The 26,233-nt window shown below is 37.2% G+C and overlaps 2 protein-coding genes across 3 annotated transcripts in view; one reads left to right on the plus strand and one right to left on the minus strand.

Annotated features, from left to right (window-relative positions):
• Positions 1-26,233, plus strand: part of Chchd3 (coiled-coil-helix-coiled-coil-helix domain containing 3) — a 286,903-nt gene that overhangs the window by 12,500 nt on the left and 248,170 nt on the right. For both annotated transcript variants that reach the window (XM_010611731.1, XM_010611732.1), the window contains exon 2: positions 924-1,011. In XM_010611731.1, coding sequence (XP_010610033.1) covers positions 924-1,011 — 88 coding nt within the window. The remainder of the gene's footprint in view (positions 1-923; positions 1,012-26,233) is intronic.
• LOC104853663 (glutathione S-transferase Mu 3-like) lies at positions 19,812-20,660 on the minus strand. The gene is given in 2 exon segments (XM_033757982.1): positions 19,812-20,413; positions 20,561-20,660. Coding segments are annotated over 2 exon segments (702 nt in total).

A 26,233-nucleotide genomic window follows, 5' to 3' on the forward strand; every position in this document is an offset into this window, starting at 1 on the left:
ACCCAAATCTTCCTGATATAGTTGCACCCTAGCTTCTGTGTCTCTAACGACCCACAGACATTCTCATCTTCATAACATCAGAGAAAACAGCTCATCAAATCAACGGCAATGCTTTACCCCAACTGATACAATCAGCAACACATTAAGATCAAGCACAACTTGGACACTGACCACCTGTGGTAGTCACTAGTCTATCACCCTTAAATCATTTGAATTAAATTGAAATCAAGAAGCAGTCCAGAACATGTCTGCAGTGAACAAACTTTTCAATATAGTATATTTACCATTTAATGGCTCAGACAGAGCGAGGATGCAAGACCCCTGGTCTCAGTTAGCTGATTGCTGAACCCCATGACGCTGACTGACCTCGGGCTGCAAGGCCCAGATTGAGTTCCCCAACCTTCTGAATGGTTAAACTCCGCAACTGTTCTATTACAGGTTTCCCACGCCCTTTCTTTAAAGATGTTCAAAGTTGGGAAGTCAGGACAATACCTTTGATGACCACCTCTATCTTTGCAGAGTGGGTCCAAAGACTGGCACAGTCAGGAGGACTGAGAGTGCGGGGGGCAGGTGGATTATGGGGGTTCAGGGGCACCCGCGCGGCTGCCTTCCTGGCGCTTGAGCGATGGCGGCTGGGTCGGGAGCAGGCGTGGTTCTCCTTTCCGTGGTGGATCTGGGCCCAGCCTACCTCCCAGTTCTTGAGTGATGGCTACTGGGTTGGGAGCAAGCGTGGTTATCCTCGTGTTGTTTTATCTTGAACTTTTAAAAAACTGTTCTCTTACAACTAGTTCTAGGATTATTAGATTTAGCCCGATTTTCTGAAAGCCATTGGTTACACATATTGATGTGCAAGACTGAATTTTACAGATGTTATTGCACTGTTTTTCTTTTATCATTGATTTTATTTTGATGTTGCTTTTCAGCTTTCGGAAAATGTAATTGATCGAATGAAGGAATCCTCCCCATCTGGTTCGAAGTCTCAGCGGTATTCTGGTATTTATGGTGCCTCAGGTATCAAAAGCATTTTAATTTCTGGGTTTTTTTAATTGAAAAATTGTAAGTGGAAAATGTTCATTCAGTAGTCAAAATCAGCTGCTCTCTGTCTTTTGCTTTTTAGATATTAACTTTTTATGGGGTATGTTAGAAATCATTAGGGTTTTTAAGTAGTTTAGCAGTATGAATGAACTTACTTTCAAACAGTCTTTGGAAATTTTGTTTCTCATGTAACTCCTAAACTCTCTAAGTGTTAGATGATTTTAAATCTTTATGTGTAAAATAGATTTCTAATAGCATATTGAATATTTAGGAGTAAATATTTATAAAAATTTGAATTTAGAAAAATAATGATTTACTGTTCCAAATTGTTAAGTATTTCAATCAATGTTTTCTAATAAAAATTTTAAAGTTTATCAAATATTTACTTCATCATAGTCAATCTTAGTTATTGATAAAAATAAGCTACTAAGTGAAGTCCAAGAGAATTAGGAAGCCTTATTTTATCTGGTGGTCTTGCTGGATAAGAAAGGGGTAAAAGACCTAACACTGTTACTCTTCTTTTCTTCTTTCCCAACCCACCCATATGTTCATCCTACAAATACTTACTGAGGGCCTGCTGTGTGTCTGGTACTGTTCTTAGTACTGCCCCAGTGATGGACGGGCACTCAGTTTATTGTGAAAGGCAACAAGCAAATAATTAAGAGGATTAATTTTACACTAATTGAGACTTTTGAATATTTATTAGAAAGGGATATATCTGGCTAAAGCTGTGAAATTGAAAAAGATAAGATATTGCTGTCCATCTGCCATTCACTTGGGGCAATTGTGGCTGCCCCATCATTAAGTCAGTAAACATGAATTGGGCTTCTGATATATTCAGAGTAAGGGCTACCAAGATGAAAAATAGTTTTTGCTTTTTCCAAGCTACTTGGTTAATGAGAGAGTTGAGAAAGATTCATGATTTTCTAATACCAAATAGACCATGAGTACTTCTTCCTAGCTGGAAACTCTTTGGCTTCTGGGTCACACTCTTGGTTTTCCTCTCACCTTGTAATTAGCAGCCCAGGCTTTGCTCATTCATTAAGTCACATTTTCCAAATGTATGGCTTTGAAATCATTATCTAGATGACTATGACTCATCACCTCTCTGAAACTCCAGACTTTTAATGGACAACTATCTACCTGAAATCTTCACTCAGGGACCTACAAGTTGGCATATCCCCAAAAAGCTTTTTTTTAATTCTCCGCTGGCTTCTCCTTTCCTTCTTTCCCGGAGAATGGCACAGATAGTCAAGTCACAGTGCAGAGATTCATCCTTGTTTTCTCTTTCCTTACATCAGGCCTTAGCTCATCTTGTCAACTCCATCTCCAAGATATGTTTGAATATATTACAACTTTTCAGGTCTGTTTCTATGCTTCAATGCACACAGCCATCATCTTTTATCATATCTCCCACCAGAGCTGCCTAACTGACTCATGTGTGCTGTACACTCAAAGGCACTCAGAGTTTTTGAAAAAGTAAATTAGTTCATGTCTTATCCCAGTGGTGGCTCTCCATGTTACATAGAATGTCATCTGAACTGGTTTTCTGAACAAGAAACTGGTTTTCTGCCACTCTCTCCCTTTTTAGCATCATCTCATTATCCATTATGGCCCACCACCCTCCTGCTACTTGCCCACTGTGACTGTTATCTTCCCCAGAATATGAGCATATCAGCCTTTGTCTCTTGTCACTTCACAGGTGAATTACCTGCTTCTTAGTGAATCATTGTTAAGTATTTATTGAATTAATATTGGATGTATCTCAGCCATTTTTAAAGCAACTACTTTTGATCATTTTGAAATATAATTTCATTAATTTTCTTAGGGTTTTGTTGTTGTGAGACAGGGTTGTTATTGCTATGTAGTCCAGATTAGCCTTGAAGTTGTAATATAGCCCAGGTGCCCTTGAACTCATGATCCTACTGTTTTAGCTTCCTAGGAGCTGAGATTACAGGTGTGTACTACCACACCTGGCTATGAGTTTAAGTGACATTTGTTGAATGTTTACTTTGCATATAAAATTTTGAGCTATTTCCAGAGGACACATAAATAGAGAAAAATCTGTCCTTTCAAAGAGTTTAGAGATTTTGGGCAGATAGAACTAAATATATAATAATAAAGAAGATAAAACCATAGTATAAAGAAAGCCAGAAAATACTGAAATCACGTATGTCAAGTAGTTTGAATTAAGAATACCTTTTGATATGTACATATTTCTAAAATTGATATTCTAAAATATAATTTGTTCTAGGTAGATTATTTTTCTACCTACTCTAAGAAGACAGGATGAAGAAGAAGAAATAGTGATTAAATAATGGTAACACTTAAGTGATGTTTATTATGTCGTAGGTATTCAGTTAAATCCTTTAGATATTTCTTATCTCATTTACAACCCAATGAGAAGGGAACTATTTTCCTTAGAAGGTAACTGAGACTTGAAGTGATGAATTATTTTACCCAAAGTCACACAGGTGGTAAGCAAAGAGGTGAGAATTAGATTCACATCCATCTGAAGATTCCTGAGCAGATTTTGTTAATCATCCTGTTTTATCATAATTTAAATTGACACCTTGCTTTATTTGTAGAAAGGGTGTGATAGAAACTGGTCAGAAGAAAGGAGCTGCCTTCCAGTGATGTTCTGCTTGAACTTAGGAAGGAACATTCTGTCTTTAAGTGCTTGTTACTTCTTCTTGCTTTTTCACATATTGACTCTCATGCATCAGTAAATGAAGGAGAAAAAGCGTTTTTCTCTTTGGTTGGTTTCTTAAACTGATACTTTGACAGCGTAGATGGGAGTTGGCAGTCTCCTGTGTTGTATATGGTCTGTAGAGCATTATACCGATGACATGATAATGCTCTGATTTTGTTGAGGGATCTATCCCTCCCCATTCCAGATTGACATGGCCGACAGACTCTTTGGCCACTACAAATCTTAGAATACTCCTTTATCTTTTGATGGTCAGGCTAGGATTATACTCTAAGTGGTAGCCACTGTTCATGTGTTATTATTAGAAGTTACATAAAAAGTAGTAAAATAAAAGTGTCATTTTTTTCACTAGCACTGGCCAGATTTCATGCTCAGTAACTGCATGTCACTAGTGGCTAACACAATGGAAAGCACAGATATAGAACATTTTTACTGTGTGGCTCTGGTGTATAGTACATCAGTGCTTGGCATTGTGAGCCTTATTAGATAGTTTTAATGCTGTGATGACTGAAATGATGGAGCTTGGTGGCTCTGTATGTTTGTGCTTCTGAATTTTATTTCCTTCTGTATCACATGCTCCAGTAATAAGGGCAATCGAGAACTTCTGGATATGTTCCCCTTAGGTATGCTATATATTAACTGAGTTTGACACCACTTCTCAGCCTGTGTTTTATGAGTATGTGTTGTACTGGCTCCTTAGCCTTAGAGTAGTTGAATCACTTGGGTCACTCCATGTACCATGTGGATAGTTTCTTCATATGAAAAGTATCAACAAGGCTTCCCTGATCCATTCCAATCTAACCAAGAAAAAAACTAAATTAAGATACACTTTCTAGATGCTCTTACCTTTATGTTAAGAATGCAGTTAGACTGGTTGTGTATATTAGCAGATTTATTCATTTTTACAATAAATACGTTGATAGAAGTAGAAAGCTTCAAAATTTCTTTTCTCTTCTACATTTGTGTCATTTAGGGACTTTAGTTAGTATTCAAAAATAAATTTCTTACAATTTATAATTTAGATATATTATGAAATAATATTTCAAATCTACAAAAATATATTGATAAAAATGTTATATGCCTTTTCTACATTTTTCAGTGTCAAGTAAATTATATATTAAATGTGAGTTGAATTTTTAATATTTATTGAAATGCTTTCTTTCTGATATGACTTTTATTCTTACCAGCCCTAGGGTATTCATGTGTGTGAATATAGGGCAATATATTTGATGGACTGAGAGGCCTAGGATTTCTGAATGTAGAAACTGAGCCTTGTCTGTATATAGTTTTGAGAATTACAGTCTATACTTTAGGAAAGTGAGTTCCTCTGAAGACTTTACTGAAACTAATTTTTTTGCCAAACCTTGAACCAGATCAGTGACTCGTTGTAATAAGTATTTGCATGTAAAGCTGTTTGGGCAAAATAATATACTATGTGACACATAGTAGATTGTAATGCCACTTTAATAAATGAATGTGTTCTAAAGAATTTAACTGTGTCCTTTCTGCCTCATATTCCTTGCTGTGTTATCTCAAATGTATTGGTTTGTTTTTAGACCAGATACATTTTTCTTAGGCTGACACAAAGGAATGCCATTGTATATTACTGTAATCATAAACTTACTTTTTGATTAACATTTTGTATCTTTTGATTTTGAAAACCATTGTCAGGTATTGATCTTTTTCTTTCCACCCTGATCTTTTAATTTTTCTGTTTTAGGGTAAGGTCATACTGCTCATGCTGTACCTTACCTAGTGTTAAGGAACCTGATCCCAACATCACTTATGAAGAAACCAGACAGGAAATTATATTTGGAGGCTATTTGTTGTTTTCCTGAATCACAAGTAGCCAGATAAAAATGATAAATCTGGAAAAAAGACAAATGAACTCACTTTTACTATTAAGCTCAGTGTACAAGTTTTTCTGTGAACTTTTTGTCATTGTGAAAAATAAAAAAGATTTGCCAATTTGAGATCACTAAATATTTGGCAGCCTTAACAAATTACAGGAAATCAATTTGAGCAGGAAATAGTATAGCCAAAACTAAAACAGCCAGTTTAAGGAAACAGATTCATCTATATGTTCTGTGTATTTTTCTCCCAGAATCTGGCCCTCCTAGTTATTTTTAAACAGCTTTTTAAGACTCATTTAGACATAACATTATAGAGAGAGTTCAAAGTAAATAAGTTGTGCTTATTTCTTTGACTTATAAGATGCAAAGGAAGTTGCAAGTGTAGATTTCTGACTTTTAATATATGAGGCTTTGTTGATATCAGTGTCTCAAGTTTATACTTTTTGTGTGTGCTGTAATGGATAATTTGCCTGGATGTTCCAGCATATTAAATCTAATTCTCTAGTCAGTATATTTGGCTCTTAAAAGCAAATCTATGAACAGTCTACATTTAATGGATGGTTAAAGAACTAATTTTTGCTAGTTCCATCTGTCAACAATTATTAACATGTCAATGATCTTTGACTTTAAGGAACTATTAGTTTGGTCAAAGCATATTTAGCATTATAGAGTAGAATGATCACCAATTTAGTACCCTTCACCTGCTCTGTTAATATTTTTGAGTAAGTGAATGAATATGTAAATGAGATAGAATATGTAAACAGGTTTGGAAAGTGCTTTGAGATCAGGAGCTTGGGCAGGCAGGTCTCTAATCAAGGGGAGTGGACTTGAGCCAAACTTTGAAGATAAGAGAATAGAAGGAGTGTTGGTATGGAAGGTATTCCTAGCAGAGTTAGTACATAGACCAGATGAATTCAGAAAGGTTTCCTGGGGTCCAGTGAGTCTGTAGATTGGGGAAGTAAAGGGTTTAACTTTATTCTGTACAGTTTAGGCAGCTACAGTTCCATCTAATTTTAAGATGGTTAGAAAATTGCATTTGTTGCTTCTTTTAGATATTAGTAACATTGTTGTAAAGATGCAGTGCTGATTATCTCATTGGTATTTTTATATTCAACAAAGAAATATCAATGTAAGAATATGTATTTTCCACCACACCACTAAATAAAGCCATTTTCATTGTCATTGAGAAAAGAAGCAGTCCTGTACAGCACTTTTGTCATTAATTGGGCCTATAGCTGAAAAAAGAAAGAAAGAAAATTGTTAAGGCAATGTGGTGGGATTTGGTACAACAGAGGTTTCTGAGTAGGAAAAATAATTCAAGGGCGTCTTGAAAGGATAAGGTAGAGGTTGAGAGAGACACTAGAGATAGGGAAGGTAAGCTTTTAAGACAGACTTAGTGGAACACTTGGGGGACTTGGTGACCAAGGCTACAGGGCTGGTTAGTGGTCTTTCTTGGCTTAGTCCTTTCCTGTCTAGGGCGCTTTCCTCTGGTACTTGGTTCATTGTTCTTTGCGATTGTTTTTAGAAACCAGCAAAAATTTAAACTCACTTTATTTTAACAGTAAGACATAGGAAACTTTCTTTTTATGTAGCAACCAGTCACTGACTATAGTTTTTATTCCTTCTCTTGTGGTGAAAGGGAAGTCGTGATGAAAAGAAAAAGCTGCAGTAGTAAAGGGAAGGAATTGCAGAGGAAAAGCTCAGCACTTCTAAAATGTCAGTGAGTCAAACTTTACAAGTTTCCTGCAGTTAAAAACTTGTGCCCATTCATTTCCTACTTAGCAGATTAATTACTGGCCGTGTCCTTGACTGCCTTTGCTTTATTCATGCTGCATAAGTGCTTCGAGATAGGCCATATGAAATTGAGTGGCTTAGAAATTCCTTGCTTGTGTCTGAGTTACTGACAGAAGCAGCTGGGGAGATGCACTGCATATAGATATAAGAATTGTAGTGATGCCTTAGAGCCATGATACTCAGGAGCTGGAAGTTAACTTAGGTGTTACTGCCCAATACCTCCAATGACTATGGACAAAAGAGAAACTTTTAAAGAGACTCCCCATTTTTGTGTCAGAGTTTGGAAACTAACGTGGACTGTAGGGTAATGGATTGTATTTTCTTATAGAACAAATGTTCTTGGGCATAACAACCAAGGTGATGGATATCAAAGACTGACAAGTGCAAAGTGGAAATTTTGTAATCATGTCAAGATTTACTAGATGTTGGCATTGATTATCTAAGTTACCTTAATGGAGCGTATAATATAGGACATAGAATACATAAAAATTCTGTCTTTGTACTAAATTTTATATACTATTTGTAAAACAAACACTTAATATTTGTGCCTTTCTTGGAATTTGAGAGACTCTGAAGGCATTATCTGGATGACCCAGGTCTCTTAAAATAAATTCCTTAAGGGAGTTTCAAATGTACATTTTTTCTGTTGCAGGCAGAGGTATTCAAAATCAATCCATGGACTTTCCAGCTGTCAGCCAAATACTTGGCTGTTGTTGTTGCTGATGATATTTTTTCCTGGTAAAAAACATTTTAAAAAGTGAGGCCTGACAGCATTTTATTTCTTCCATTTACTCCTTCCTTTTTCCCTGGTTTATTTGGAGTTACTCCTACAGACTCCTACAGTGCTGTATGTTAGGCCAAATCTATGCTACCAGGGAACAATAAATTCACGTAAGCCTCCCTTTAAACCTGCTCTGCCCCTAGGGCTTCTTGACACTTTGTGGACAGCTATCAGGGTACTTGAAGTTTCTTGAAAGGCTTTGGAAACCACAAGGATCATAACAGTAGGGATCTTCAGTCTTTTTCATTAATGGCCGTGGCAGTATTTTGGTGCTCCATGCCCTGGTACCCCTCAGTGAGTACCTAATTTCAAAAAGTGTTCTAATTAGCCAGCATCAAATGATTGGCACTTGAGGTTACTTTTAAGTTCCAGGGTAGTAATGCTAACTCTCTGTTACTATGAAGATAGAAGGTGGTTGGAACATCTCACAGATTATAATGGTGGGAAAGCACACAGTTGCTTAAAGTCAGCCCCTCTGCCCTCACTTTGATGGTAGGACTTACTTCCTTTTTCAGGTATGTGAGTAGTGCGGCTCTGCTCTTCACTTCTTATGTTCTTGCTCTATTTTTTTTCTTGTCTTTCTCCACCCTTGCCATAGTCCTGCAGGGTATACCCAAAGACCTTGCTCTGTTTTTGAGGAGCAGCAGTTGAACCTTGCTGTACATTTTGAATTCTCTGATTTCAGGTTTTACAGTCTCCAACCTAATGTCATTGTCTGGTCTAGCCACCACCATCTCTCTCCTTCCTGCTTCAACAGTCCCTGCCTTCAGACTTGCATTCTCCAATCTGTTTTTCCTGCAGCCCTGGTAATATTTCCAAAGCATAAAATCATATTATTCCTTTTTGAAAACTTTAGAGATTCCCTTTTCCTCTTAGAAAGATGCCTAAATCTCTTTCACAAGTCAGCAAGGTCCTGAACAACCTGTCTCTGCTTTAGTTTCCATTGACATCTCCCAGACCTTCCTCTCTTGCATTTGACCTTCTTTGTCTAGTCATATTGAAGTTTTAACATGTCCTTGAATTTTTTTTTGAATTTTTGACTGTGTAATCTTCTGTCTCAATAGTATTCCTCCATTTCTTCAGCCTGGTTCCATCCCCAGTTCACCTCCTGGTTGCTTATGTCTGGCCAGCTCCTGCTTCTTGGTTAGGTTCTTGCCCAGAAATCACCCCAAAATCTTTTCCTGACTTCTAGTCTGGGTCCCACGCCTCTCCTGTGTGGACCCACGGCAGCCTCTTTGTACTTGTCCTATCATAACACCCCTAGTATTGAGATGTCATTTATTTACTCTATTTCTCAGATACCATATCTTCTATTTTCTGTTTTTTCCTCTCATAACCTCCTTTTAGGTGTTTATTTCTGTACTTCCCCTTGGGCTGGGCCTTTAGCTCAGTGGCACTATGCCTGCCTGCCAAGTGCAGGGTCCTGAGTTCAGTCTCCATTACCAGGGGGGAAAATTACCTATTTGTACTTCCTTTTGCTTTGTTGTTGATCTCTCTGAGCTGAAGTGAAAACAGTCAGGGAACTGTGTTTACTGTAGGGAAATACTGACCTTTTGAGGTAAGATGATTAAGCAGAGTGGGAATGAAGAAAGTCTCAGAGGGTCGGGAAAGTATCTCTTCCTTTAGGTGCCCTTTCTCTACCTCCCCAGTGTAGACTGCCCAAATTGTTGGCTTTTTGAAGATTTTCCTTTTCTTGTGTCACTACTTCTATTTGTATTGACCCTTGTTATAGTGTATAACTCATTGTATTGTAATTATACATTACTTTTCTGTTTTTCCTCTCCATTATGAGCTTTTAAGAGCAGGGAATATTACTAGTGTTTTCAGTACCTTCAATCATAGGGACTATGCTATAATGTTTTTTGCTCAGTAAATGTGGAATGAATGAGCTAAAGCAAATCAGAATGAAGACTGATATATATGAGGCACATGTCAAATAGAGACAAGGAGGAAAAAAAGGGGGTCTTTCTTTTGGATTGGTTACGTTGGGCATGGATGTGAAGATCTTCATCAGGCTTGGGATGGGCCCAAGTTTGCCATTTCTAGTCTAACTGAAGCAGAACCAAAGAAGAACTGTTGTAAGTGTTACTTCCTTGAATGCCAACTATGGAAAGGTATTAGTTTTTGGGAGCAGTGGGTAGGCAATAGGGCCCTGATTTGAAAACACTGCGGTGGAGATCCATGTCCCACTCATGTTTATTGATTTAGTTTAGAAAGGAAGCCACCTTTAGCATAGACTTGCCAAGGAGAGAAGTTCTCCTTGGGGAGAACTGAAGTGAGTGTGTATTTTCCTTTCTTGGGTCCTTGCACATTGCATTCTCTCTCAGGTCCTGCCACATTGCACCCTTTCCTTCTCCATTAGGTTAGAGGGAATCTGACTTTAGCCTCCAGGGATTCTGGGTTAGGTGCCTGAGCCTAGGATTGAGGGCTTGGTAGGCTTATTACCTTCTGTTAAAATTAGGACCTGCCCCCCCCTCACTTTTTGTTGTCAAAACTCTGGGACCCCTGAGAGTAGTGCTCCCTGATATAACTTGTCCTGTGTGGCTCTTCTCATGTCAGACATCTGCTTCTAATTCCAGGATCATAATATCTTTTCTACCCGAAAGAGTGGTCTCTGGCCTTACTCCCTCCACCTGCTGGAGCCAGCTGTTTGAAGCTTGGGGCTTCAGATGTCTGAAGCCCAGGAGCATCAAAGTTTGGTCGGTTTTCTGGTAGAGGTGGGAAGGAGGGCCCACTGATTGTTTCCTGGGGCCATTGTAGGGAAGACAGGAAGACTGGCATCCTTGTGCATTTATTATTTTATTTATTTAATTTTTTGTTTGTTTGTTTGTTTGAGACAGGGTCTTACTATGTAGTTGAAACTGACCTGGAACTCACTATGTAGCACAGGCTGGTCTTGAACTCATAGCGATCCTACTGCATCAGCCTCCCGAGTGCTGGGATTGCAGGCGTGTGCCACCATGCCAGGCTATTTATTTATTTATTTTTGATACCAGGAATCAAACTTGGGTCTTTGTGCTTGCGAGGCAGGCAGCAGAACCACTGAGCTAAATCCCCAGCCCTTCCCTGTGCATTTAAACCCACCTAAATATCCAAGTCTTAAATGACAAAGAAAAAGAAAAAGCTCTATACATTTGGTTTACTGTTGCTTCTTATTTTCACCTCATCACCATGTGCTATACTGTGTGAGATTGGCTTTGCTTTTCATTTTATTTGATAGTACACTAAATTCATCAGATGTAATTAGTCTTGCTGTTGACATAATGATCATCTCATGACTTTAAAAGATAAGATAAAATATTGATTGCTGTATGCTATTTTTCAGGCTAGTGCTGAAGAATGATGTGAAAATCAATTACTATAGTCAGGACAGTTTTGATTTAAATCAAAAGTATTATAGCACAATATAAGGTCAATGGCTTCCCAAAAACATTTATTGTTTTGTCATATTTCCAGCAAGGTTATGGATTCTAAATCCTGTTCTTTTAATTATTTAAACAAATCATTTTAATAAAATATAAATCTTTTAACAAAAAACTCCCAGGTTCTCAGTTCATTCCTCCTGAAACTTGGTTTCCTCTTGGTATTGTACACTTGCCCTTGCAACAATAATAAAGTCACCTATCACTGTTTCCTCTTTCCATTGTATTTAACTTTTTTAGTACTAGGAAAAAATGAGGCTGGCTAAGCAGCTTTTGTTTAATTTTGTGGGACAACACAGACCCACTGGGTATAATGTGTTTCTTTAATTTTTCTAAATAATATGTCGACGTCTCTGGGAATCCCATGGGATTGAGCCCATAAACTGCTTTTGTGACATGGTTTTAAAGCTTGCCTAAAAATGTTATTTTAATATTCTATCTCAGAAACTTTCTAGAGTGAGTATTATGAGATTATGAGAAGTTATAATCTTCTTTTCATATTATTCTTTGACCTCTGACCTATTTTATTAATTTTTGAATTAAAAACATCTTTCAGGAAAATATGGACTGTATAATTAAAAATATTTTTTATCAAGCCTGATAAATTTAAGAATGATAAATTACTTTCTTAAATTCTTTTTTCCATCCTATTGAACATTATGCCTGTTGACATAACTATTGTTTCATAACCCCTGTTCATCTTTTTGCAGAAATGACAAAGTAAAACATTTAAAGATAGTCACTTTTTAATTGTTCATTTTCAATGCTCATAATTTATAGGCCTTGAACTGATGCCTTTTAAGGCTATGCTATATTTGATTGTAAACTACCCTCTTTTCTGTTGAAGTAAACATTTTTTACCTGACTCATCACAGATACCACCCTGGTACTCAGTCCTGCAGATCATTTCTGATGTTCCCCAAGGGACATGCTTTGTACCCACTAACCAGACTCGGGTGCAGAGGCCAGCTGGAATCAATACCTCAACTTCGCTGCCACTGATGTGATGTGACTGTGCTTTTCTGAAACGGGGTTATGAACCCTGTTCAGAAATGAACCTTTTCTGTAAACAGGAAATGAAAAGGTGGTGATTGAATCACTTCTCAGTTGAGTGTGTGCAGTGTGTGGTGGGTGTGTGTTTAATGTTCAAAGAGCTTTTGCTGCTCAGTAGTTGTGTGATCTTGAGCAAGTTGTCTTATTTTCTTCCAGGATAAAATTGAGGGACTTAATGCCAATTTCACGTGGTTGTCATAGAGACTAAAAGAGGTGATATGCAGATGTTGAAATATAGCAGGAGATCAATAGATATCCCTTTCTTTTTTTCTTCTTTAACACAACAGCCAGGTCTTCAACTTTACTCCTTTCACCAGCTCCAGATTGACCCTTGCCAAACTACATTGCTATCTACTCTTTGCCTTTCACTGCATCTTCTGCACTTGTGTTCCAGCAAACATTTATTTAGTCATGGTTATGTGCCAGACACTGTAGTCAGTGCTAGGTTTCAAAGATGAATAGAGCAGGGTGAGGCAGCATGAGCTGTGATGGAGGTACACATAGAGCATAGTTAATTGGATAAGGACTAACTCTGCCTGGGAAGAGCAGGGTAGACTTCATGGAAGAGGTGGTGTTGTGAAGGATGAATAGGTGCTTACAATCAGACACGTTGGCTTTAGTGGTAGAGGTTGATGGGGAAAATGAAGGACACTATTGTGTTGTTTTAATAAAAAGACATATTACATTGGCTGAAGTAGAATAATGCTATTTTTCTATCACTTTTAGAATAAGAGAGGTAGGTATAGTTTGAGTTTTAGGTAGTTGATTTCATACTTCTCATTAACAGATGCTTCATTTTAAAGTACTTTATATTAAAGCATTTATGAAGCTATACAAATTAATAAGACATGTGCACCCAGGAAAATTGTTTAAAGTGTTTTTCATTTTTCTGCTAGTTTCTGTTTTGATAAGACAGCAGGAGGCACCTATGCTGGTTTGCTCATCATGCAAAATTTAGCACTCTTGAAAAATGAACAGTGATCATAGCCAAAAGATATTTCGTCATGCAATCTATCCACGAGAAATCCTGGATGAATTCATCTTCAGAAAACTTAAAAGTTATTTTCTTGACACTCCATCACCAGAGTACTCCTTTAGGACATTTACCATTATTATATGTACATTTTTCTTTTTCATATGATTACAACTATCTTGAAAATGATGCTTCAGTTGAATGTTTTGAGGTGGTTGATATGATCTATTTGACCTGATTTAACACAAATAGTGGCAGTGGGTGGTTTCTCAATATGATTCTGATTGTTACTATGGTTCCTTCAGAGATTTTAATAGTAAAACATTATATTTGATTTCTCTTGACTTGTGCTGCAGGTAGCAGAGTGATGCTCAGTGCTTTGGCCTGGGCTAGATGAGTAGGTGTCTCTTAAGAATGAATGGAAGGCTTACTAGACCATTGACAGGGATAGGCCACAGGATTTGGTAGGAGAGTCTCCCAGTTTTCTCAAATAGGCCCCTTTTCCTCTTGTGCATGACCCAAGAGACTGCTCTGAGACACCTATTAAATAAGCTGGGTGGAAGAGGTGTGGATGATAGAGGAATAAGACTGTGTCTTCAGCTCTGCCCTCTATTGTGTTTGTGTTGTCTGAGGGTGTTGGGGGCTATTTTCTAATGCCACTGCTCTTTCTTGGGCCATCCCAAATATTGGAGAAAAAAGACTCAGGTTGTATTTTCCCAAAGAAAGAAATAATATGGAAATACTGTTGAAATAATTCTTCAAGCTTACAGTGGGTTCCTGGGTTAGCATAAAACCCATACAGCATTTCACTATTTAATGATGAATAGGTTAAATGAACTTTGGTTTGTGCCTTCCCCAGCATGCAGTCGTGCTTGACTCTTCTCTGTATGTTTTCTGTATACCTTGTGAGTTAGCATTTTTGGATTTCAGCATTTAAGTTCAATATTGTCTGTTATAATGCTGGTTGAGACAAACATTTCTGTGCATCTCCACACACAGCTGTGTGTGTCTGTGTGTCCGTGTCACTTATGAAAATAACATATCAGCCACAGATAAATTAGAATGGACATTTTAACAGTTTAGTAGTCAATAAAATATCCTGTAGTAAAGGCTCAATATCAAATGCAAACTTCCTTAGTTATTTTGCTCCGGGTTGGCATGTCTGAACAATAAAGCAAAGCAATTGTAATAATTAATTGTTATAATTATGTAATTTTGTTGGCTTTTGTTCATTCACTTCTCCAAATGTGAAGGTAGTGGGTTTTGTTTTTGTCTACTTCAAGAGTATTAACTATTGCATTTTGCTCCCATTAAACCTTATGTAGCAGGGAGGATTTATTAAGTTTGTGTACATGGAACTACTTTTATACCATGTCAGCTCATTTTTCAGGGAGATGCTACAGTGTGTATATTGGCCAGTGCAGAGGCAGGATGGTGCTGTGAGGGGACTTTGGCCTTGGGACCAGCCAGTCCTGAATCATGACAAGTTTTCTTTTCTATAAAATTGAGTGGTACCTATCTCAAGTTAACCTAGTGCCTAGAACACTTTAATAAATAGGGACTAAATTAGTATCTCACTGGATTGCTGATTGAAAGTGCTTCTGTCCCACCTTATAACCAACTAGCTATTTTAACCTTGAATACATTTCTGAATTTCTCTGGGCCTTAGTTTTTTAATCTGTCAAATGGTGAAATTGATTGTTTTAGCCCAAAAAGTCCTTTAATTTTGAGATTTTGAGATAAGAACCATTTCATTCATCTTTGTATCTTAATGTTTGTACCGGGGGAAAAATTCTTTGAATGATTTGATTTTTTTGAGTTATGTATGTTTATTACATAAGTCATAGGATATACATCTATATATCTATATATATCTATATAGATATATATTTATCAGCTTATTCCAATATATATCTGAACATTTATCAATTGAAAATTGTCTGTCTTTGAAATTTGTCCTGGTCTGAAATACATCTTTATCTTTAAATATTCATTCACAGTTTTATGCGTTTTTTAGAGATCCATTGCTTTAAAATAATTTATTTGGATATGATGCTTAGAATAACTTGGCCAATAGAAAAACGCAGTTGGCAGCTTCCAGGTTTAGGGGGAAAAGGAAAAACAACTCCAGAGAATTAGGGAAAAAAATTATAATTAAAAGGGAACTGTCAAGGTTGGTAGGTCTAAATTTAACATCCCAGCTGTGTTTTGGGTTGAAGGGTGTTTGTGTCATGCCATCTCCCCACGCTATGTGCCTGCCCTGCTATGCTATGAGTCTGGAGCATGTCTTAGTGGAGATAGAGACCCTGCTTTGTGAAAAGCAGCCTTGAGGAGTGGCTGTGATTGACGCAGGGCTCTTCTGGCTTGTAAGACCGTCTCAGTGTCTGGAGCAGTTAAAGTGGGCAGGTTTTAATACTTTTAGACTTTCTGGCTTCGCTTGGGTTTTTGAAGAAGCTCTCTAAGAATGTTGGCCAGTATTCTTTGTGCTTGAAAAACTGTTCTTTTGTGTCTAAGATGCTAGTAATTATGACCTATACCATTATTTTGTTTCACTAAGAAATGACAAACTGTGATAAACTGCTTTTGTATCCATTAGAATGTATATTTTATATTTACTGGACGAATACAGATAAAGAAAAGTGAAGTGAAATGGATTGCTAACAGTATTCTTGAAACTTTCAAATCTTCTGAGTTACTCTCTGTGAGTTGTCCTTGTCAGTGATTTTTGCATACTCATATTCTGTGGTGTTAGAGTGCTGGCTTCTTAAAAACAGGTTTTTGGGTGCCCCCCCAAGCAGATGATACTCATTCTGCATATTTTGATGCTATTATTTTTGTTATTACATAGACAGTATTATGAGCTGTTATGACTGCCACCCAGCCCATAATGACAGAAAGATGCCATTGGTGTGAGATTTTAAAATGTGAATACATATGTATCTTACTAGAATCAGTGGCCTATGGCAGCAGTATACTAGCTATAAAAGGGAGTTTGACCCTGTGTGTCCAGAAGTTAGTAATGCAGGGTTGGAATATGGAGTTTTTTTTTATTCTATATGTTTAGCACCACAATTAAATATAGTGTTTTATGTCCAGACACTGTTATCACCTACTTGTTTTAATGTGTAATTCTTTGCTCTCTTTCATGGAGAATCTTTTTTTTTTTTTTGTGGTATCAGGGATTGAACTCAGGACCTTGCTCTTGGAAAGCAGGCAGAGTGCCATTGAGCTAAATCTCCGCACCTCATGGAGAATCTTTTTTTTTTGATGGTATCAGGGATCGAACTCAGATTGTGCTTGCGAGGCAGGCGTCAGAACCACTGAGCCAAATCCCTGTCCTCTCATGGAGAATCTTATTGGAAAGCTTAGCCTGAAAAGAATAGTTTTGTTTTATTTGTTCATCCTTTTGAACCACCTTTTGTACTTCAAATATATGGTGTACTTTGCCCTTCAAACATTTGTAGTTATCTGTAAATCCTAAGAGATACAAAGAAGAGTGATGCTTTGTTATCTTGGAGGTATTGGTGATTGAATGAGAAGGGAGAATAAGTGCAGCTCACAAGACTACAGCATAGTCTTGTGGGATTGGAATGGGCGATAAAGCATGTCCTATGCTTCATATACGTGAATAAGTATAAGTAAGCCTCTCTACACTTAATTAAAAAAATACAGTTGTGTTTTTAAAAACTGAAAAACAAGTAAGATAAATTGTTTTTTATGGATATATTAAATTTAAATTTGCCTTCATTAAATTAAAAGGAGGCTGAGGACATTTTGCTTAGCACACTTGAGGCCCTGGGTTCAGTTCCCAGCACTAGCAATAAAAACAAATCATGTGTTGGGCTGTGGATTTAACTCAGTGGTTCCACTGCTTGCCTTGCAAGCACAATGACCTGAGTTCGATCCCCAGTATTCAAAAAAAAAAAGCATATGTTTAAAGAAATATGATAATTAAATGTGTATAATCCTGATTAGTTTTGAATAAAAAAATTTTTACTCTTTACAAGACGTTAGACAATTGATGAAATAGAATAAGATCTATAGATTAATGTTATATTGCTGTTAATTTCCCAGTTTTGATCATGGAGTTGTAGTTATATAACCGTGTGTTTTGGAAATCATTGAGTTGTAGTTATAGACCTTGTGTTTTGGAAATCACCCTGCAATATTTAGGTAAAAGGCATTATGTCTGCAGCTTTTTTCCCACGTGATTCAAATGAAAATACATGTGTATGTGCTGCACATAGAGAGAATGATCAAAGCTACTTGGTAAAATGTTAGTTTGGAAGTCTCGGTAAAAGGTACATGTGGATTTTTGTAATATTTTGGTAACTTTTCTGTGAGTTTGAAATAATTTTAAAATACAGAGCTACAAAAGTGAAAAAGTATTACTAAGGTGGCAAGTAGCCAAAACATTAAAACCATGATAGTGAACCTTTTAGAGATGATTGCCCAAATACAACCCCGAACTCACCTATTTTTGCAAAGTACCACTTAAACCTGAATACTGAGATTTTAGTTCAGAAAAACAACTCATACACTAACATCTTTTGTCTTCAAAACACAATCACAGGCATGCCATAGGTTTACCACCACCACTTTAAACTAATACATTTATTCTGTATAACTTTAGGATGGTTGTATACATATTTTTAAAAATTTCCACTCTTGGCAAGAATTGCAGTATATCCCCACTCTGGTTCTTGCTTTCAGACACCCTGAAGTGCTCACTTAGTTTGTGGATTTATGTATATTTTGAGGTCAACTTGGGAAATAATTTGTATATATGCTTCTTTGCTGTTTTCTAAATACGCTATTGTCTAAGAGATTTTGGGGGATCATGATTTTGGGGGATATTTTCCTGCACTTACCCTTTGGTGTAGTGAGTTTCCAACTCTTCATGACTACTTATTTTGTTGACCAAATTCAGAAGGGAAATCTCTTACTACCTAAGCTAGCCTTTGATTCTTGTTTGCCTTCTGTCTCATTGCCTTTCCTTTATTAGTCTTCCCTCCTCTCTTTCCTCCATTAGTCTCTCTTTCCTCTCATTCCTCATCAGTAGTGTCTTGGCCTATGCTGATTATCCCTGTGGAGCTTGATTCCTTTGTTTGTTTGTTTTTGTTTTTGTTTTTTGATACAGGGTCTCACTTTGTACTTCAGGCTGGCCTTTAGCTCACTGTGCAGCCTAGGCTGGCCTCAAACTATTGGTGATCCTCCTGCCTCAGCCTCTTGAGTGCTGGGGTCACAGGCATGTGCCACCATGCTTGGCTTGATTACTTTTTAATTTACCCCTTAGCATACTCAATTTATTCTCAGGGATGGATTAAAACTGTTGGTGCTTTGGGATTAAAGTTACATGTAAATGTTATTTTCCCAGCCTAATTTCAGAGTACTGACAGATACAGATTATGTCCCTTACTCCTTCCACCCCCAGATTTATCCCCATAGCTCATGGCTGTTGTGTCTTGAAGTGATTGTCCACTGAATGATTCTGAGTGGGTAACCTACTGGAGCTAAAAGTAAAGCTACTGTATTTGACTTTATGCTTTGTGGTAAAGATTAAAAAATGAGGCTGATTTGGGCTTAAGGACACACCACACTTGCATTTTCATTGTCTGTTATGTTCTTTTTTGGTTGATTCAGCTCAGATGAGCTAACATTTCTTAAGTGAAAAAAACTAAATGATTTTGTGAAATAACGAGCTGTAACTCTTTGAACTTGACTAATATTTTGATTGTTATTTCAGTTGTTTTTGAATTATTTTTTTAAGATTACCTGAGGGCAAGATTTTTTTTCTTTGAGGGTTGGAATTAAAAAACTATCAAGTGTTTTTTTAATTAAAATTTTTTTATTTAGATGTTTTAGTTTATTGGTACAATTTAGTTACACAGTACAGTTACATTCATCATTGGGATCTTGTACCTTTACATAATGTATCTTGGTTCTTATTTTTCCCCATTCCCTCTGCCCTCTCTTCATACCCTCCACCCTACCTATTTACAAAGACTTTGTTTTCATGTTTTTCCTTTCCTCATATTTTTTCTTTCCCCCTCTTACCTTTCCCCTTCTCCTCCCACTTCCACCACTTTTTAGACCTTTCTTCCTATTACACAATATCAATTATATATTTTGACGTTTTTTAACTTAAGTGTTATTTATTGAAAATAGGGGAGAAGAGAGTACAGGCCTTCTAGGGACAGGCCAGGAAAAACAAAGCAGTACTGTTCTGTCTCTTGCTTAGCATATATACTGCTGCCCCACTAGGCCATTGTGTTATTGACAGGCGATCAGACTGCATGTAGGAAGCTGTTTTGTCCAAAGCCTCCAAGTGGCACACGAAATCCTTCAGATTTAGGAACTCATCCTGGCACTTGGGTTCAAATATGTGGTTCTGGTATAAGACATCATAGGTAAGAAGACCCACAAAGGTGAGCTTTTCCTCTGCAAACCATGAGTTATTCCCCAGGAATAAGGAAAATTGTTTTAATTGTCCAGGTAGCTGTTCCAGGTACTGAGGTTTCAGTTTTTCATGGTCAGAAAGTTGCACCAGCTGCACGTGGAAATCCATTATTTGATTTTCCATTATGTCCACCCGAATCTTTTCTTTCTCAGTCTAACCACACATGCTGTGCTTGTGAGTGATGTAGTGCAAGGTGGCATTGCTCTGGGTGGTTTTATTCTTGCCATCCGTAAGGTAAGGAAGATTAGGAAAGTCCAGGTTTAGCTTGAATTTCACATCCAGCAATTGGCTTGGATCACAGTCAGGAGCTTTCCGCACGTGTGATGCTTTTCCTCATAGGATGTATCAGAGAACTCCAGAAGCAGGTGGATGGTAAATATTCTGGTAACCCAGAACCATAGACTACTTGGAAGACATGGTGAAGCCATTTCACATGTCTTCCAGGAGAGGAGGATTAATAAAACGATAAAAGGTTTTACCTTTGCTTTGACTGTGAAACTGATTAGATCTTTTAAAAAGAGCCACACTGACTGCACATTTACCATTAACTATAGCATCTGTGCCATAATCTGGCTTCATTTAACATTTAATTCATACTGTTTGCCTTAATTATCACATCCTCACTGCCCCTAGGAACATATACAGATGAGGAAACTGAGGCTCTAATAGGGTAAATGACATACTATGTATCACAAGTAACAATGACTGGGTTTAAAATGTGTGTCTTTATTTCAAACTTGTAATTGTTACTAGATGAAAGGTTCTTAACCTTATTATTATTTTTTTTTTTGAGGGGGGCACAGTCTATTTTGACATTCTGGTGAAGCCTTTGGATTCATTCCCTGAGTGGTGTTTTAAAATACAGTATAGAAACTCCATAGTATTAGTAAGGACACCAGTTATATGGTGTGATCAAAAAATACAGTGAATGTTTAAACTAAAAGTCACTATAGTTACATTGCCATTAATCCCCCTCAAAGTACTCCCTCTTGCTTTGAACGCACTTATCCCATCATTTTTGCCACTTTCTGAAGCAGTTCTGGAAGTCCTCTAGCATGAGTATCTTTAGTTACATGGTTGTCACTGCCTTGATATTCTGAATCAATTGAAAGCATTTAACTTTCATGCCTCTTTGGAATTTGGGGAAGAGCTAGAAGTCACACAGTGCCAGATCTGGTGAATAAGGTGAAAAAAAAACCCCACAATGTATGCTTTTATGAGCCTGTCTTTCTGTTGAATGCCACTTGGGAGCAGTATTCACTAGAGTTTTGATCATCTCTTGTAAAGACAGTAAAGAAAGAGGACTTCCAGAACTGCTTCAGAAAGTGGTAAGAATGATGAGATGTTTGAAGAAAGGGAGACTATTTTGAGGTGGATTAATGGCAGTATATTTTTTACTGTAATAAAATTTTTAAATTTAAAAATTCTCTGCTTATTTCCACCACATGTCATATATAATGACATTTTCAAAATACTAAAAAAAACATACTTGGAGTGTATATTTACTTATTAGCATATTAAATAAAAAATTCTGATATTGGTTGTATTAGTTGCTGTTACTTCCAAAATAGGGACAAGCATGAATATGTGGAGATGTCTGAAACTGTTGATACAATATGTTAATAAATGTCTGCTTTCTTTTGGTGGCAAATCATAGACACTGTAGTTCATTGCTATTTGGTTTTGGGCCATCATTCATAACCTAAAAAAATTCTCACTTTCATTTAGGAGTTAATGAATTGAAGATGCCCCCCATCCAAGTTTATAGAATCCTTGATTCTCAGGTTAACATTGTGTCTTAGTTACTTCTGTAGTGGCTGAGACACATTCCCAGTACTTGCAACTAAAAGGAGAGGTTTATTTTCGCTCACATTTCAGTCCATAGTTGGCTGGCTTCAAGGCAAGGCAGCAATGACAGAGGGGCATGGCAGAGAAGAGTTGATTAAGGCATAGTAGACAGGAAGAAGAACGAGAAGGGGAGCTGTGGAAGAAGATAAATTCTTCCAGACCATGCCCCAGTGACTTGCCTATTCCAGCCAGACCCCACTTAAAAGGAGGTCAGTTGTATCTCCCCCATAATCCACTCACTTTCTAAATACATGAGATTTGGGGGTTGCCATTTTAGGTTGAAATCATAACGGATACTACATTTGACCGTGCTGTATTTTATGTATGGACACATTTATGCAACCTGCATACCTGGCACATAGAAGACACTTAGTAAGAGTTGGCTAGATGAATAATAAAACTGAAAGACGTATGCTAATTGAATCAGGGTTCACTAGCAAAAAAGAATTAAGGTGTACATATGTTGTGAGATTCTTGAGGGTAAAAATTAAAATTTGGTTTAATTTAAATTGTAGGACCTATAATTTGTATTTTTTAGCAGTCAGCTTTGTAATCATTTTTCTACCTTCCTCACATGATTATATTGGGGTTTTGTTTTTTTTTTTTTTTGTTGTTGTTAAAAAGCCTTTGTCTTCTGTACTGGGTTCCTTTTGGGCAGTTTGTTTTCCTGAGGATGATTGACTGTCATGAAGCGTTTCAGCTCTCCCACGATGATGACTGGTGGAGAGGGCAGAGACAGGACCTGAAGTAGAATGTCAGGGAGCACACAGTAGCCTGGTTCTTCTGTGCAGCATGTGAGCCTGAAAAGGTTTCTTTTATTCCTTCTCATGTTTAGGTCTGAACCTCTTTAGCAGTTGTCATGTGGGACAGTTTAAATGTATTATGGATGCTCCTGTCCTTATTGAAAACCTAATTCTACTCATTCTTTCATTAGTTAATAAGAGATAACCATGTAAAAACCTTTTATTAACACCCCTTTAGGTGGGAAACTAAACTGTTAGGTAGGCCTGTCTGACTTGGTTGTAGCTCAAGAAATACTGTAATGAGTAACTTGGATGGTATTGACAGAAAAAGCTTTAGGTAAAGGGAAAATACCTCCACCAACCATATTTACCACTCAGCAGAGCAGCTGAGCTTTCCCAGTCCCACAGTGTACAAGAAATGTGAGGCTTTGCTTTGTCTGGGTGCTTCATAGGTCATCACTGAAGGCTTGGGGGTCCTTGGGAGGCTCTGTGACTGGCCCTGCTCACAGCCTCTTGCCCTTCCCGGAGCAGAGGCTGCATGCCACACCTTCAGTCAATCCTGGATTCTCTCTTTGAAGTTTGTTCTGCAAATCTATTTGCTAGGCATCTTTTTGCTGCATTCTCTACCTCTGCTCTTTCAGACCCCTAATTTGTTATATTTCTAGTCATTTTCAACACTTACCAGTGTTTTTGTACTATGTGCAAATAGCTTGCAAAAATTTTGGCCTGAATTTTTATAACAGTTTCTTGCCTACGGCAGTGCTGAAGAATACTAACTCTTGTTTATCAAAGGAGAGATTATTTCACATGTGGTTTCTAAATTGGATCACACTTGCTCTGGTTTGGATGTGGTTTAAGTATGTCCTTCCAGGATTCTTGTGTTGGCAGCTTGGTCCCCAGTGTGGAAACTTTTTGAGAGAAGAGGTCCAGTGGGAAGTGATTAGGTCATGGAGGGTGTAGGGAAAGGATTGATGTAGTTCTTCTTGGGAGAGAGTTGTTAAGAGCCAACCTGGCCCCTCTTTGAGCTCTGACTCTTCCCCATTTTGCAATGTGATCTATCCCTTTCTTAACACATTGCCATCGTTGTGATGCTTTCTGCAGAGAGGTCTTCACCAGAGCCCAGTTGATGCTGGTGACATGCCTAACTTCCAGAACTGTGAGCTAATAAATTTCTTTTTTGTAATGTATCTATCCTCAAATATTGTTACAGTAACAAAATATAGTACATTAGTTAATTTTCTTGTGGTACTTCTTTTACAATTACTTAAAAAAAATGGGATAATTACCTACTTCATCCATTAACTTTTATTTTGCTGTATCCTATTAGGAAATGTGTGAAACCTGAAAATATAAGCATTTATCTTCTAGGGAATATTTGAAAGATGCCTGGTCTGTTTAGGTTGGCATTTTGTATTATTCTCAATAAGGGGCTTAAATGAAATTGTTTTTGGAGACCACATGCTGTTGAAAATTCAAATGGAAGATATTTTAATTTCTGTTAACAATCAGTTATTTAAATCTTTTCTTGGAGTGGTTAAGGAGTTTTGTGACTGTTAGTGTATTTCAGACAAATGGACTTTGGCCCCTCAGTTTCTTTATCACACAGTTGGCTTATCACACATGTTGCTACCTGCCACGGTGATTAGACATTTATTATATAGCTTAAAGTTTTTATTTGTAGTCATGTAATATTTAATTTATGCCCATAATGGGTTACTGGTTAAAGTCTGGAAACATATGGGACATTGATGCTGAAAAGCAGATTAATGAGTATCATAAAAATGAAAATTAGCTTCAGGATGCTTTTCACTCAGTTGATAAGATGTACTCCTTTCTTAAAAATTCTCTTGTAGTACATTTGGGTGTGTCTAATATTTTAATGCGTAATGGTAAAAAAGGAAGACTTGATGATTATTATATTCAATTTTCCTTTTCATATATTGTGAATAAAAGCCATCTCCCCAAGGCTATTTGCAACCGCAAATATAACCTTGAAATCTTTTATCATTTAGAAATAAAACATGCAAGTTAAATAAACACACACATTAAACCAGATGACATCCTTAAGTATAGTGTATAAGAATTCTGAGCATTAGGCTGTGAAAATGGTTTTTATCTATTTTTGATACTGTACCAGGTAAGTCATTTTCATCTACATTGAAAAATACATTTGTCCTTCTGTATTGAAAATATTTTGAAAAAATTTTGTGACTATCCTGAACATGTACAGACTTGTCTTCCTACTGACTATTCTCTAAATACAGTGTGATGCTATTTACAAAGTATTGACATTATATTAGGTTTTATAAATAATTTAGAGGTTATTTAAAGTTTATGAGCAGATATGTGTAAGTTATATGTAGGTACTGTGCTATTTTATATAAGGAATTCAAGCAGCCACAGATTTTGGCATCCATGGGACCTTGGAACCAATTCCCTGTGGATATCAACGTGTGATTGTACTATTTGACTCCAAACACACTGTCACTTTTGAATTTTTTAAATAATTAAAGACTGGAACAAGTCTATCTTCATTTATTTTAAGTGCTATAAAAAAGTTATTACAGGGCCAGGGATTTAGCTCAGTGGCACTGTGCCTGTTTCATAAGTGAGTTGATCCCTGGTACCCCCTCCAAAAAAGTTATTACAGTAAACTTTGTCATGATTTTAATAATGTTAGTAATTTAAAGCATTTTAAGCTTAAAATATCTTATGTAGTATATATACATTACAGATGTTTTAAAAACTACCAGAGAAACAGTTTCTTAAGATTGTGTTCTTGTAAAAATTTTGCACCTCTAAAAATGTTGAGAAATGTAGTTGTCTGTTGGAATGTATATCAGGAAGAAGAGCATTGGGCAGGAAGTTGAAACATCTCAGTTTCTGCATCAGAGAATGACTGTATGGAAATGTGTGCACATTGGCACAGACCTCAGCCAGCTAGTTTTGAGTGATTTCAGCAGTATATTGGCCTTGCTTGGTTTCCTGTGTTATCGCAGAGTTATTGTAATGATGAGTATCACCTTACAGGAGTGCCAAGCTCCCCACTTCATTTTCAGGGAAAGGATGATTTGAGTAGAAGAGGTTGCTGTGGTTGTCTGGAGGTAGCAAGCAGTACGCGACACTCTTAGAGGTTGTTCTGTTGGCATTAAGCCTTTGAATTCTGCCCTGTGCAGCAAGGAGTTTTAAAGCAACAGTATTTGTGAGAACCACTTAATGGGGGAACCTAAGAGAGTGCTTAGGTTTGGACATGGTTTGAGCATGCCCCAAAGGTTTGTTCATGTGTTGGGATCTTGTTTCCTAGAGTAGTGGTGCAGAGAGGTGAACCTTTAAAAAAAGTTGGGGCCTACTGGGAGGTCCTTAGGTCACTGGGGAGCAGGCATGGGCAGGAGTTAAAGTAACTCTCAATGGACCTTGAATTGCTTCCTCTTATGTAATGTGTTCTCTTACTTCCATTTTCCTTCCTACATTGTGATGCTTGCTATTTACCTGTTAGGTCTTTATGAGAGGCCAAACCAAAGGGTACTACACTATCTCAGATTGTCAACTTCTAAAACTATT

Source organism: Fukomys damarensis, unplaced genomic scaffold (assembly GCF_012274545.1).
Source record: "Fukomys damarensis isolate Sample0158 unplaced genomic scaffold, DMR_v1.0_HiC HiC_scaffold_4, whole genome shotgun sequence".
In the NCBI taxonomy this organism is placed as follows: domain Eukaryota; kingdom Metazoa; phylum Chordata; class Mammalia; order Rodentia; family Bathyergidae; genus Fukomys; species Fukomys damarensis.